At 42.2% G+C, this 15,204-nt stretch overlaps 1 protein-coding gene across 5 annotated transcripts in view; it reads left to right on the plus strand.

Moving 5' to 3' along the window:
* CPQ (carboxypeptidase Q) overlaps positions 1 to 15,204 on the plus strand; it is a 200,719-nt gene that overhangs the window by 156,764 nt on the left and 28,751 nt on the right. For all 5 annotated transcript variants that reach the window (XM_072999155.2, XM_072999156.2, XM_072999159.2 and 2 more), the window contains exon 7: positions 7,937 to 8,138. In XM_072999155.2, coding sequence (XP_072855256.2) covers positions 7,937 to 8,138 — 202 coding nt within the window. The remainder of the gene's footprint in view (positions 1 to 7,936; positions 8,139 to 15,204) is intronic.

Raw genomic sequence — 15,204 nt, forward strand, 5'->3', positions numbered from 1 at the left:
GGAAAGCACCTGGTGAACCTCTTCTGGAATATTTTTTCCAGAGGTAAAGGTAAAGGTAAAAGTTCCCCTTGACAATTTTTGTCCAGTCATGTTTGACTCTTGGGGGCAGTGCTCATCCCCGTTTCCAAGCCATAGAGCCAGCGTTTGTCCGAAGACAACCTTCCATGGTCACATGGCCAGTGCGACTTAGACACGGAACGCTGTTACCTTCCCACCATGGTGGTACCTATTAATCTACTCACATTTACAGACTTTCAAACTGCTAGGTTGGCAAGAGCTTGGACAAGTGACGGGCGCTCACTCCGTCACGTGGATTTGATCTTACGATTGCTGGTCTTCTGACCCTGCAGCACAGGCTTCTGCAGTTTAGCCTGCTGCGCCACCACGTCCCTCGCAGCGCCACCACGTCCCTGCAGCGCCGCCATGTCCCTTTTCCAGAGGTATGTTGCCACAATTTTAAAAAAGCCTGGTTCCTGATGTTCACTCTTTTGGCCTCCCATGGTGTTCTTCTTTTTAACATCCTGGGACAGGCAGCTGTTTTGCAGGTGAGCTGTTCCAACAGGTATCGGGGTCCTAACCATTTTAGGGCTTCATAAATGATGTAGAGGGAGGATTTCTGTGACATGCCATATTTTTTCTGCAACCTTTGTTTATGGGTAGATTTGAACATATTTATAAGTAGTCTGGTGAGAAAGGTCAGATTACTCATAAACATATTTGAAATTGCTTACGGATTCAAGTGTAGGTTGCAGAGAAAATGTGAAATGTTATAGAAATCCTCCCCCAAGGATGACCATCATCTAGAATTGAGCATAGACGCTAACAGGGAGCCAATAGAGACACAGTATGGAAAGTAACAGGGAACTAAGGAGAAGCTTGGGGTGACAGCTGGGAGTATGGAAAGAACTATGTCTGGAAACAAACCCTTCATCGCAGAATGTGGTCTGAGCGACAGTGTTATTGTTTCCTAATTCTAAATATGTGGGTTAAATCTTTTAGTCCCACTTACAGTGGACCCATTAAATCAATGGGACTTGCATAAAGTGTCGACTTAACAAGTCCTCTTCAGTCAATATGTGTATTCTAGCTAGGATTATGTACATGTCCCCAGCTAGACAATGGGACTGCTATGGGAGAAAGATATCATCTGCCCTACATCTCAGTTCTTAGAGGCACTTGAACTGTCTCAGCCTCCTCCGTTATTGAGTAGGAGCTAACAGGGTGGAGTCATCTGGTAGATGCTAGCATCTCCATTGAGGCTTGCAGCTCATCCTTAAGTGGTTTGGACGGAGCCCCTCTGGTGCTTCCTCCTGGAGCTCCCCTTTATCATCCTCTTCTGCCTTCTCCTCCTCCTTCAATGTCCACTGCCACCTTCTACACACATCTCACCTAGATCCTGATCTTCATTTGTTACCTTGAGCCTCGCTCTATTACACCCTTTTCCTTCCCACTAACCAGATATATCTTACCATAGTTCAGAAGACTTTGATGAGGTGAACAGTGTGCGATCCAGCTGCTAAATCTTGAATGGACAACTTTAAGGCTCCAACCAACAACCCAAGGATTTCCAAGTCATGGGCTTTGGCCCTGAGACTCAAGTTCCGCATTCATTCTCCAGGGTCCAGGTTTGGGTATAGAAATCTCAGAAAATTGGTTGCTGCTGCTCACCTGGTCACCCTAATCTGCCTTTGAGATTCCTTATCGCAGATCCTGTGGAGCTCTAGCAGTACATCCAAATTTTCTTTTGTCTTTCCTTTGGTTTAGAAAACCATGGTCCATTTCTTTTCAGTAATGTTTTGCTTTCTGCCTTGCATGCAAATCTCTCCCACTAGACTCTGAGAGGCACTACTTTATTGGCCTTCGGGTTCATTAATGTGTCCTCACATTGTGTGTCTTGGACACACACATCTTTTTCTAATTATTGTTGAAGAGTCTGACCCCTATGTCATCAGAAGGGCACATCCCCATGACTTTACAAGGCCAACAAATTCAGTCTCAGATGCAGGTCCTGAGAACTCAGGCAACGAAATGCTGTTGATCTGGCAACTCTGATTCTAAGGTTATTTCTAGAAGAGTGCAAGCTTGTGGTTTTGGACTACAACTCTCAGAATTTCCCAGACAGTTATGCCGTAAAAGTTACTACACTCCTTGACAAGACTTTGTAAACTTATTCTTTCCACACTGCTGCCATGTACTCTGTGAAAATTTCACAGTGAAGAATGTCATGTTGAACTCGGAGGCAGGCACTCTGATTATTCCCCGATGAAAGTGATTATCTCAGTGGACTGATATTTTAATGAGGTTGCATATTTGAATGAGTCTTCCAATATGAGGAGAGAGAGAAGAAACAGCTGAGCCCACATTTAATCTTTGGCTCATACAGCCACTCTTGACTTAAATTACCTATGAGAGCATAGACTGATCTCTTATTACAACTATCTAAAGATATCTATATTGTAAATGCAGAGTGGAGGGGAAATCATGTAACTGTCCCCCTCAACTCAGCCAGGCTCCTTGTTGCATGCCTGTTCTCACAATGGTTCTGAGTTCATTCACACAAATCGCCACACAAATAGGGAGCCTTTGAGAGTGGGGGGACAGGGCAATTGCACTCCTTCCCTTTATCTAGAACATTTTACTGTAATGTAGGTCCATGCTAACAGCAACATAACATTCCTTACAGGGCTTTTTTATTTCTTTTCCTGTTGGCAGTGATGCAGCTGTGGCTAGAACTCAAGGCTTGCCCCATGCCAAGCAAATCACCCACGCACTAGCAAACTCCCCCTCCTCCGCAACCTAGATGGACATGGGCATTCCCATATATGCCCATACTGTTTGTCTTTACGTCTTTTCTTATTTTCTTATAATCAGAATAGCTAGCTAGATATACACGACCTGGGGTTCAAATCCCAGGTAGCCGGCTCAAGGTTGACTCAGCCTTCCATCCTTCCGAGGTCGGTAAAATGAGGACCCAGCTTGCTGGGGGGGCAATGTGTAGCCTGTATAATTAAAAATTGTAAACCGCCCGGAGAGTGCTTGTAGCGCTATGGGGCGGTGTATAAGTCCAATAAATAAATAAATAAATAAATAAATAAATAAATTATGTGTGTGAACCCATTAATATGTATCTGCACATATACAATCTCTTTCCACAACAGAATAGAACTTACACCCCAATAAATATATTTAATATCACGGTAACAGGAAAAAAATCCATTTTATTTCTTGATCACGGTGGTGCTATGAATTAAGTGAATTTAAAATACAAAATTACATTAACTCTCTTTGATAAATGTGAGTTACTACACTTTTTCAAAAAGGATGCGATGATATTTTCAGGCAGAGGAGAACAGGAATATTGTGTGCCTATTAACTGCAGTAATAAACATGCCTGTCTAAAGCTCCTTACCACTGCCACCAGAAGACCATTCAATCCAAGATCTCAAATTTTCCAGCTGCACTGCTGATGGTCAGAGAATCTTCCCACACACCTGGCAATTATTCATCCTGCCAGGTAGACAGAAGCCTTGAACAATGGCTTTCAAAAGGCAAAGGAGCGATTTCCACATCTTTACCCTGTTTAGCTTTGTTTTTCACACTAGATTCTCTTTACAGAAACATTCTGGTTTTGATGCGCCTCCCAACATGTGCTGAGAATTAAGTGGTTACAACAATACATGACGAATGGAAGGGTGGAGGCGGAGTGCAGTCATATCATGTGCTATGGATGGATCATGTTCATGACCTAATATTAGAAACATATGTGCACAGTTATAAAAATGGCTGAACAACTGAAGAACCTGGTGTTGCCAACAGCTTATAAAACTCCAGCGTGGGTCAGGATTCATTTAAGTTAAGATTGGCCCAGCAAGGTTATTGGCTGCTTCTCCCATTGCTGTGAAAGAAACATAGATTTGTTTTCTTCTTCCTCTTGCATTGTTGCTGCTCTCTTCCCCTTGTCCCGGACGGTCTTCTAACAGTCTTCATTGTTCATTGCCATTACTCCGTTCTGGTTTTCATTTTGCTTTCAAGGGAATGTGTTCCCACATTGTATGTGTGCAATATATTGAAAAGCCAGAACTTTAGAGCTAGGTGCCAGATTCATATATCATGTTTAGCAAAGCTTTGTTGTTGTTATGTCCCATCAACTTACTTCCAACTCAGGGTAACTCGAACAGAGTTTTCAAGGTATGTGAGATGTTCGAGAAGTGGTTTACCTCACTCCCATTCCTCCCCAATGAGTTGTGTTTTTTTTTTTTTGTTTTTTTTTTGATGAGCAGGGACCTGAACCCAGTCCTCGTTGGATCCTAATCCAAGATTTGATCCACTACACCAAATAGCTCTCTCAATAAAGCTATAGACTGGGTTTTGTGATACATATTGGCTAAAATCCAGCAATATGTTGCATCTAGGGTAGGCCTAATGAATCCGCAGAACTTGTGGAGGAGTGGACTCACCAAATTCCCACAGATTCCATGGGCTTACTCTAGTTGCAACTTACTACTGGATTTCAGTAAGTGTGTACTCATGTTTACAGTAGGTAGTTCTCCCTTATACATAGAAGGATGGGGACAAGACATACCTTGTCATCAGGCAGAGCGAGTTTCAAAAATCAAATGCTGGGGGACAGCAATGGCAGCCACCCACCCACCCACCAGTCCTTCCTCCTCGATTCTCTAGCCATTTTTCTCTGTTGGAGGACAAAGACAGGTGTGCCACGTGACCTCTCCATCACTCCCTAAACTGTCCTGCTGCTTTCAAGGATGGCAGGGGGCACTGGAGTAAGATGTGATTACTAATCTGTAAATGGAATGGGGAATGTGTCATTTGCCTCAGACAACAAGACTTCTTAGTCTGGGCCTAACTGGAAGACTCAGGATATTTCTGGCCCACAGTTCCAGACTGTTATACTTCTGGATGAATCTACTTGTAACTGAAGGCCATGACTTCCTCATGGTTGGAACTTCCTAATTTAAAAATAAAATGCCTTTCTGATGTTTTTATTGTTAATGTCCTTGTGAGTCAAAGATTCTCATAAATCATCTAGAGGTTTGTCAGCACAATCATACTGTGTGGGTTTTAGAGGAAGAAAGCAGAAGATCAATGCTTTCTACTCTTCCCTTCCCCTAAAGCACAGTTTGATACAGAGGCTAGTTATGACTGTCATATCCCGTAAGGGTTGTGCCAGTGTATACTACATATACAGCTCCTTTGTTTATATGCACTTCACATTATCCCCCATGCCTGGAATGCACCCCAAGCATTTAGAGGAAAAGAAATTATACTGTACAGTTCAGACCTAGATTCTTCAAATTCCGCCCTTTTTTGGAAGAGGACCACTACTGATTGTGTGGCATTCCTGTGGAAAGGCATTCATTTCCTGTTGACTAGGTGAAGATATTCTAGCTTTGGGACTCCATGTGATTTCCCCCTCATTGTAAGTAAAGGATAGCATGTTTGCAGCACACCAACATGAAAAGGACAGCAAGATTTTCCATACATGAAATACTTTGAAATGCCTCATTTCCTGATCCACAAAGAGGAAGTGCAACCTTATTCATTCTTCTAGAACTGTCAGCAGCTTTCAGAAACCACTGGCCATGGTGTCCATCTGAGTCAACTTAAGGGGTTGGGTGTAGGATGCATGGTGTTACATTGATTCTATTCTTTCCTGCATGGACAGGAAAGAAAGCGGTGATGCTGGGGGACACTTGTTTGACTGCATGATGTTTGATCTGCAAGATCATAAGGTCCCATCTTGTCTCTCAGGCTTTTAAACACCTACATGGAATTGCTCAGGGAAGCCATCCAGAGGTTCCAGCTGTGACCATGACTGGTTACTCATTAACTGGACACATCCAAAACTACTCTAGTGCGTTTTGTGTAATGCCAGATTCTGGATTATCTAGAAACCTTACCTGGTACAAAACGCAGTTGTTATGGCAGTTTTGAGAGCTGAGTGGTTAGAATATGTTACATCAATGCAACTTTCTAGAATCATTCTGGAGGAAGTGTATTTAGCTCCTTCATGGAATGAATCACTGTTGAACCTACATCATTGTCAGCAGGTGCCTCTCCAAAACTGGATTGCATTCCTGCCATCTCTCACCATTGATTGTGTGGGCTAATTCTGATGGGGGTTGCAGACTACCAACATCTGAAATGTTGCAAGTTGGCCGTCACTGGCACAGAGGTAGCCATTTGGATTTTGCAAGAACGTCAGTGGGACTTCGGATTAGGCATAAAGTCACATTCAGTGTTTCTCTCTGCCCAAGCCCCCCTCCATGCTTCCAAAAAGACCATTACCAAGAATTGCTGTAATGGCAGGTTGTTGATGGTAGATTCATACCCTCATTATCACACCTTAGCAAATTTTAGGGTAAAGACCTCTTTGGGCCTGTAAGGTAGAGGGGCTCTGGGATTCCTGTGCTTGGTCTAACTGTATGGCTATGACACAGAATAGCTTGTTGTGTTCCTTCCTTTGTGCAATGAAATCTAACTGCTTGGGTGGTCAGAAGGAAAAGTAAGAAAGAAAATGAAACACCTAAGCTGAGACTTGAAAATGCCCTCTCAAGGGGTCTACAGATTGCAACAGACCCTGTACTTCCATGATGAAGCTGTTCCGTTTTTGTAAAAACTACTTGCCTCAGAATATTATTGCAAGGCTGATTTAATTAATGTTTGTACAGAACTCAGAAGAGCTATGCGCTAAGTACATAATTATACCTCATTGTTGGTTTAATCAGCAGTGACAGGAATATTGTGCATGGCCTGAAATGGCAAAGAGACCTGATCTAGATAGGTTTTAATTTATCTGATGCAGTCTTCAAAACATTTCCTATAGAAAAAATATTTTCCCCAATGAAGCACTCCAGAGTTTGCACCCTTTTTGTACACACCAGAGGCACATGCGTGCCACTAGCACATGTTATTTTTGCAGGCTTCTTAATTGGGGTTCCTTATACTGAACAACCCAACAGACTTAAATTCTTCTGAGTTTAATTAGTGGTTTGGACATTAGTCGTTGGTAGAGATGGAGAATCAATCTTTGATGGATTGTCCCAGTTTCTTCTCCTCACCCCCATCTTAAGTTCTTTCCATCTCATTTCCACAATATGCAATTTTTAAAAAAGAGTCTGCACAAAAATATGAATGCATTTTATTAATTGCATTTTTGGGTAATACATGTATTTTTGTATGGAATCTTACACCATAGATACTTTTTCTTTAGCAAGAGGTTTTCTTTACTATAATCTACTTCTTTCATTTCTTCCCAGGAGGGGAATCAAGGCAGTTAAAAATAAAACAAATAAAATGGGCACAACATTACAAAGATTAAACATTATGGGCACAACATTAATCAAAGATTATTTAAGCATGCAACTTCAAACAGTTTAAAATAAACCAGTTATTCTCCCCTCCCAATATACATTTCTGAAACATTTTTAGATTGGGGACCGAGTATGTTGTAATAATCCTGAAATGTGCGCTTAGTTGAAGGATCATTGCATAATGATTTACATGTTGAGTTTGAAAATGTGTGTGACACTTCAAAGTTGAAGTGGAGGTGGATTGTGAGGAGGAGAAACAGAAAGCAAAGACATGGACATTTAATGAAAATGACTACCATGTTACCGCTGAAGTTCCCTGAGATAGATGCAAGCATTGGCTTTGACCCATTTCCTTGTCTCCGATGGAAAGAATTCAAGGCTTATCTAAGAATCTTAGAACTACAGAACTGGAAGGGATGCTAAGGATAATTGAGTCTAGCCCCTATCAAGGAGGCACAGTGGCGAATCAAACTCCCAAACTCTGGCTCCATGGTGAGAGAGCTAAACCACTGAGTTATCCAGCAGTGGTGTAAAAACAATGTAGGAGGAAACTGACAGATTTCCCCATCCCTGCTATAAATCTGAAGTCACTTTATATTTTTCAGGAGAACATCTCCAACTTCAACATTGTTATGGAGTCTGACGAGGGAACATTCATGCCTACTGGTCTGGCTTTCACAGGAAGTAATAGTGCTCGTAGTATCATAAAGGAGGTCATGAAACTGCTGAAGCCCATCAATGTTACCAAAGTCTATGAAAATGGTGAAGGAACAGACATCAATTATTGGATCCATGACGGAGTACCGGGTGAGTATGGTACCTTTTCAGTGAGTCTGGAAGATTGTTAAGTTTTCCTACTTGTTTCCAAAGCTGGTCACCATTTTCTCCTTTTTGTGACAACTGGGCTTTTTTTCTTGAAGAGTTTTTTATCAGGAATTATATGACTGTACATATCTCAGGCCTAGCCTAAAGATGTTTGTCTCTACAATGTACTCTTGAGCTTTGTTTGCAGAAATTTTAGCTGGTGTGAGGGTAATATGCCTACAATCTTCTTTTAGGCTTTAGAGTTTATAATAATCTTCCCTAGAGTGCTGGATTAAAAAATACAGGACATTACTCTATGTTTGGACAGAAAGGATAACCATGCAAGCCAAATAGAACCCATTGGGGAACATAGTTTCTCCCCACCCACCCCCGTTCACATTAAATAGTTTGCCATAAGAAAAGCAAAACAAACAAACAAATAGTGTATGGTACATTCTATGAACTGCCACATATGTGATCATGTGATATGACCAGAGCTTGGAAAAATTTGTTTGTGAGGCTGCATCTTTCAGAAGCTTATATTGTATCTAGAGAAATACATAGAGAAAAAGAGCAGAAGCAAGCAAGGACTTTTGGTCAGGGATAGCCTGGAGGAAGCAAACTGAACAGTCTTGATCTGCCTCCCGGTTTCAGTTGTCACTGGATGGGAATTCTCAGCCCTCTGTTTTTCTCTCATTCTGTTTCACTCCCTTTCAGACCACCTGCCTTTGTCGTATCTTCTTCAAATGCCTGGGCTTGTTAGGAATGCTCCCTCCCAGAGCTTGGAAAAGTTAGATTTCTGGGAAACAACCCCGAAACCCTCCCAATAACTACGGATTCTGGGAGTTGGTGTCTAAAGAACTGATTTTTCTAAGGTCTTCCCAGCAGAGGCGTGGTAACACAATGTGGCAGAGGTGGAAAATCCACTCCAGATTTTCGTTGATCATTACAGAAGCTAATAACCAAAGCTGTGAACTCTACCTGCAAAGCACAATGTAAGGACTCTATTAGCATCACAAGGAGAGCACACAGTAGGAGGAGAGCATGCTGAGGGTCCCCAGACACCTGGACCCTGGTTCTGCAGCTGTGCTTCTCACGGAATTATACACACATTTTTCTTCCTTCTTTCCTAGACTGCTCTATGCAGGCAAGCTGTCCCCAACACCAGTGGTAGCCTTCACACAGCAGTGAACAGCATCCAGGGTAGCTGTTTTGTGGGCTGAAAGAGCAAACCTTTCTCATAACAGTCACATTGTTAGAAATATTATCACCTTAAGTCAAGAACAGGTTTGAAATGGGAGATAGAGAAGGCAGTTCCTAGACCTTTTAGCTGTGAGGAAACAGCAGGCCAGGGAATATTTATGTCATGCAGTAGCAGGGCAACTAATGGTTAATGTATGTCAGTGGCTTCCATGGTTACATCTAATTTGAAAACTTCGCTGATTTCATTTAAATATTTTCCTGAAAATCCACCAGGCTACTTTGATGCAAGACATATTTCTTTATGATAGGGAGAAGGGAGGGGAAATTTAGCAATGCTGATACAGCAAATCAGAGATGCTATGACAGGACTCTTAAAAAAAAACACCTTTTCAAAGCATTAATAAAACCATAGCAGCTATTAAAAAGAAATGTGTAATGTCTCCCTTGCCCAGCCCTCCAAAGGAGAGCCCAGCAAAAGTTTCCAACTAAGCAGTTTTCCGAAAAGGACAGCCATCCAAGCACTTTGGTTCAATCCTAGCAATCACACACCCTGGAACGGAACCAAAATAAAATGATCTCACTCTCGCTATAGCGCCTGACAAGGAGAGAGAAAGGCACTGGTGGGGCTGGCCTGATTTTGGAACTGGTCTTAGTGGTAGACGAGGTTATTTTCAGGTTTGTTTGTTTTTTCAAGAAAAATAGTTATGTTTACCAATCCCCCTTCCAAATCAAGCCAAAAGCCATTTGCATATCAATAGAAATTAAAGGTAAAGGTTCCCCTTGACAATTGTCCAGTCGTGTTCGACTCTAGGGGGCGGTGCTCATCCCCATTTCCAAGCCATAGAGCCAGCATTTGTCCATAGACAGTTTCCGTGGTCACATAGCCAGCAAGATTCGACAGGAAACACCGTTACCTTCCCACCATGGTGGTACTTCTTTATCTACTTGCATTTACATGCTTTCAAACTGCTAGGTTGGCATATCCATAGAATTTACTTAGCCTTAAATAAGACTACACTGCTACACCACCAATGGGACTACTCTCCATTGCACCACACTGGGATAGCCAGTGTGTAGGATACCCAGTGTGGTTAGTGGATAGGATGACTGACTAGAACTCTGGAGAACAGGGTTCAAATCCACACTATGGCTATGGAAACTCACTGGGGGAGTGGAACTGGTAAAAGCACTCCTCAAGTATATCACTTACCTTGAAAGCCCTATTAGGCCTATTAGGGTTGTTAATAGGTTCCAACTTGGTGACACATAACAGCGAATGAGACTGCTCAATACTAAACACACTGAGCTAATTCCAGTGGCCCTGTTTTTTAATAGCTGAAGAAGAACACTTCATAACCAGATTATCATTTCATAAAAGTATAAAAATATTATGTTCTTAATTTTAGCCTAAGCAAGCCACAATGTGTACACATGTGTGGTCTCTTCCTTTCTGGCAAATGCAAACCAAGTGCACTTGAATCAAAGCAAATCAATTATATCTGGTTGTCTTTTGATTCGTGAAGATTGTTGGCCCTGTGAGACTTCGCTTCATTCTAGGAAATCTTTCTCAATCAATTTCATTCAATTTATCTTTCATTTCTGAACTTCAGTTGCACAGAAAGCCTTTTTATTGCTCCATATGTGTCCTAAGCAACAGACTCTGCTCAGTGCTGGTGATGAGAACATGATGTGTGTAGAGCATTAAAGCATGCTTGCTTGCATGATGTTCTCAGTTGGGAAACCACACTGGGATTCCAGCTAGACAAACATTCAGATATTCACTGCAAGTAAACAAGTCATGAAGTACAAGAAAAGGAAGCTCATTCACTTTTATTTGCTCAGATGGATTCTGAACTAAGGTGTGAAGCCATTAAAGGAGCAGGGTTGCCTACAGTAAAAGGCCCTAAGCTAGCCATACTAGTATGAAAATTTAGTAATCCTTTTTCATGAAGCACTAACTGTAATCTAAATCCTCAATTTAAACGGAAAGGATATCTGAGGACCAAATTGTATGAGACAGCAGCTTCACAGTTGGAGGTAGAGCTTCCCTAAGAGGTAAAGAACATTTTTTTTATCCTACCACATGGTTTCTGCTGTACTGGAAGCTGCAAATGAGCTTGATTTTGTTGGTGATTGGGCACTGGGAGGGAAACAACAGGCTTTGTGCAACCTATGCAACTGAATGTGCAGGCATTGCTGTTGTGTAGGATTGTGTCCCCAGAGGAATAATTTTTATCACTTTCTAACTGCAAGCCTAGCACTTTGCAGAAGGGTAAATATGTAGTTGAGGCATCTTGTTGGAAGTGAGAAACAGCTCTTGACCAAACATGCTAAACATGGTCGGAGGCAGACAATAGGGGTGCATCCCCTTAAATGCTCTCTGTTTTTCCTCGCCCCTCGGCCATTCTCGTGAACAACCTTGTAATGTCGCGTGGGCATCCAGGAAAGGTCGCAAAGACCCACATCGATAGGGAGATCCCTCTGGTCCCACCCATCGGCGTGCACATTTGGTGCCCAACACATGAGGGTGCCAACAAGAATGTGTGCAGTTTTCCTTAACCCCACAACACCTTGCATAAGTGCCCAACTTCAGAATGAAGCCGATCATGTGTCAGTTCAAAGCATAGCTGATATAGGTTAAAGCCAGCTGTGCACATTCCTGCTGGTCCCTTCAGGTCTTGGTAGCCACGTATACAAAATACCTAAATAAGGCTTATGATTTCATCAGACCAAAACAAGCATTCTTCGTACCTAATCCCTACAAATATGATATGAATATATTAGCCAGTTGTCTAGGAGCTCACCCAGACAGAGTATTTGTTTCCCTCTATGTACCCAAAGGTGCAATCAGATGGGCATTTAGCCTGCTATTTTGTTCCCTGCAGGGACGGGCTGGTTCACTCCTTTTTCTGGTGATCACATGATGTAATTGCTAGAACAAACCAGCCTAACCCCAGAGTGTTCCTACCTGCACCTTTTTGGGTCCCTGTCAGGGACTTCTACTTTTTTATATATGGGTAGTATCGCTCCATTTTGGTTTGTTTTCAACATGTGTGATCACTGGAAACCACCCAGTTGACAGCTGACAAATTGCCTGCTGCTATCAATTTTCCATATCATGGAGTAGCTTAAGAAGATAGCAAAGTAAACACTTCCTCTGTTCTGTGCAGAGACCAAGGATGTTAATTTGTTTTTACACTGTATTAGGGCACTGCTGAGGTGCTGTGCTATTTATTTTTTATTATTATTTGAAAACTTCCTCCTGGAAGCAGGGACAAGAGGAAGTAACGGGAGCATATTTTTTTATTTTCTTGTGACTTTTCCTAAAGGTCCAGTTGAGAACCTGCCTGCAGCCAAATCTACCACTGAGTGCCAGCTAGTAGCAGATTCAGTTGTGGGCAGGTTCTCAGTCCAGCCTTTAAGGATACAGTGGACCCTCGACTTACAGACGGCTCGACTTACAGACTTTTTGAATTACAGATGTCTCTGGCCGCAATATTTAGGTTCGACTTGCAGCCTGAGAATCGACCTACAGACCAGAAAAAAAACAAAATGGAACAAAAATGGAATAAAAACGGCCGGTTATGGGATTAATCGGTTTTCAATACATTGTAGGTCAATGGAGACTCGACCTACAGACTTTTCAACCTGCAGCCACTGTTCCAATACGGATTGATTCTGTAAGTAGAGGGTCCACTGTATTCACAAAGAGGGGAAATGCCAGTTGTTTCATCCTCCTGTCTCCTCCTGCGAAGAAGAAGAAGAAGAAGAAGAAGAAGAAGAAGAAGAAGAAGAAGAAGAAGAAGAAGAAGAAGAAGAGAAAGGTTCTAATGATTTAATGCAAAGGCAATTCGTAGGGTGAGAGATAGGGCACAATATTGGGAAAGACCCACATTGTAAGTGATTTGCAAAGTCACTATTCAGTTTTAGCATCTTCAACTAAATAGATTGATGGGTAGCCTGCGTCGGGGGAGGCCTTCCTCTGAAAATGTAGAGTGTCTGGCAAACCAGCTTTGGACTGACTGAACCAATGGACTTTATTGGCAGCTTTGTCATATGTTTATTTTTCCAAAGTACTCACAGTAATAACCTCTTCAGAGAAAAAGGGAACCCCTCTTTTTTTTCTTGGCATTTAAAAAAATTGAAGTGCCATATGAGTGGCATACAAGGAAGTGAGAGGATCTGCTCCCATTCTTCAGATTATTTTGGGATGGAACCAATCTGTGATAGTACAGACAGATGCTCATCTAAGCCTGCCTGAGATTAGTCCCCAGCCCAGAAGAAACTGCTTGTTTCAAGAGCAAGCAATGGGGATGGCATGGAGTGCAGAGAGCACAGAGTAGTTAGCAAGTCCTTTGTTTGGAGTTTGGGATGGAAAATTCCAACTATACTACAAGGGAGGATGCTTGAAACCACACCTCCTAGCTGAATTTAATTCACCTCATGCAAACAGACTCATCACAGACATCTGCCATGAAGTTTTGAACCTCTGACCTGCAGTTTTTCTTCACTATCCACGAAGGGGTGATGCATAGCCTGAAGAAGTGAAATTCTACTAACAAAAGCTTGCAATCTGTGTTATTATTATTATTAATTTTTTTAGTGGTTCTATAAACAGACCCTACTCCTGCATTTGAGGGAGGAAAATCACTGATAAAACCAGGTAGGCTGCAGGTGTTGCTGATACAGACTTCATTTAAAGTACTATGGTGAAGCTGATAATGTTAAAGGTGAGCAGTTCAGTGTGGTATGAAGGAGGCTATTATTGCTGAGCAGCTCTGCTTTCCACAAGGATACTTAGGTAGCTGAAAAGCACAATAGCCTCCTGACCTTTGGTTCACCCTGAAGGCTTTTCTGTCTCTGTTCAATCTAACCCTGTTAAAATTGCTGCATTCCCCTTTACGGGAAAAGGAGTTAAGCAGCTGTTAAGCATACTTCCTCATCTCTCCCTGACAGGTACTACAAACAGAGAAAAAGGACGACCAGGGATCCATGATAGGAGCTATGACAGCTTCTATTATAGTAATGCTTATTTATTATATTTTAAAATCCTCTTCTATCTCAGAGAGGCAAGCGCTGCTGCCCATAACACCACACACTAGCAGGTAGCCTAGAGAGGAAGAACCCAATTATCTTTTAAAATGCATTTTTACATGTTTTTGTAGAGTGTTACAGAAATGGCTGGGAGTCAAGAGGATCCCACCTGGTTTTCTATCTGGCTCTACTGGTCTTATCTGGATGCATCTTGCTGCTTCATTCATACCACACTGAACTGAGGAGCCTCATGGTGCAGAGGTTAAACTGCAGTTGTTGTTGTTTAGTCGTTTAGTCGTGTCCGACTCTTCATGACCCCATGGACCAGAGCACGCGAAGCCCTCCTGTCTTCCACTGTCTCCCGGAGGCAGTACTGTGGCCAAAACTCTGCTCAGGACCTGGGTTCACTCGCAGGTATCTGACTCAAGGTTCACTCAGCCTTCCATCCCTCCGAGATCAGTAAATTCAGTACCCAACATGCTGGAGCAGCAATATGTAGCCTGCATATCATGTTTTCCTAAATATAAGACAGGGTCTTATATTAATTTTTGCACCAAAAAACGCATTAGGGCTTATTTTCAGGGGATTTTTTTTTCATGTACAACAATCTACATTTATGCAAATACAGGCATGTCATCTTCTGGTAGCTGCACAATGGTGGAGGACAGGGTTTCACTTAACTGGGGCTTATTTTGGGGGTAGGGCTTATATTACAAGCATCCTGCAAAATCATACTAGGGCTTATTTTCAGGTTAAGTCTTATTTTCGGGAAAACAGGGTAATTAAATTGTTAACCACACTGAGAGTGCTTTAAGTGTCCTGGGGTAGTATG

Source organism: Pogona vitticeps, chromosome 4 (assembly GCF_051106095.1).
Source record: "Pogona vitticeps strain Pit_001003342236 chromosome 4, PviZW2.1, whole genome shotgun sequence".
Classification (NCBI taxonomy): domain Eukaryota; kingdom Metazoa; phylum Chordata; class Lepidosauria; order Squamata; family Agamidae; genus Pogona; species Pogona vitticeps.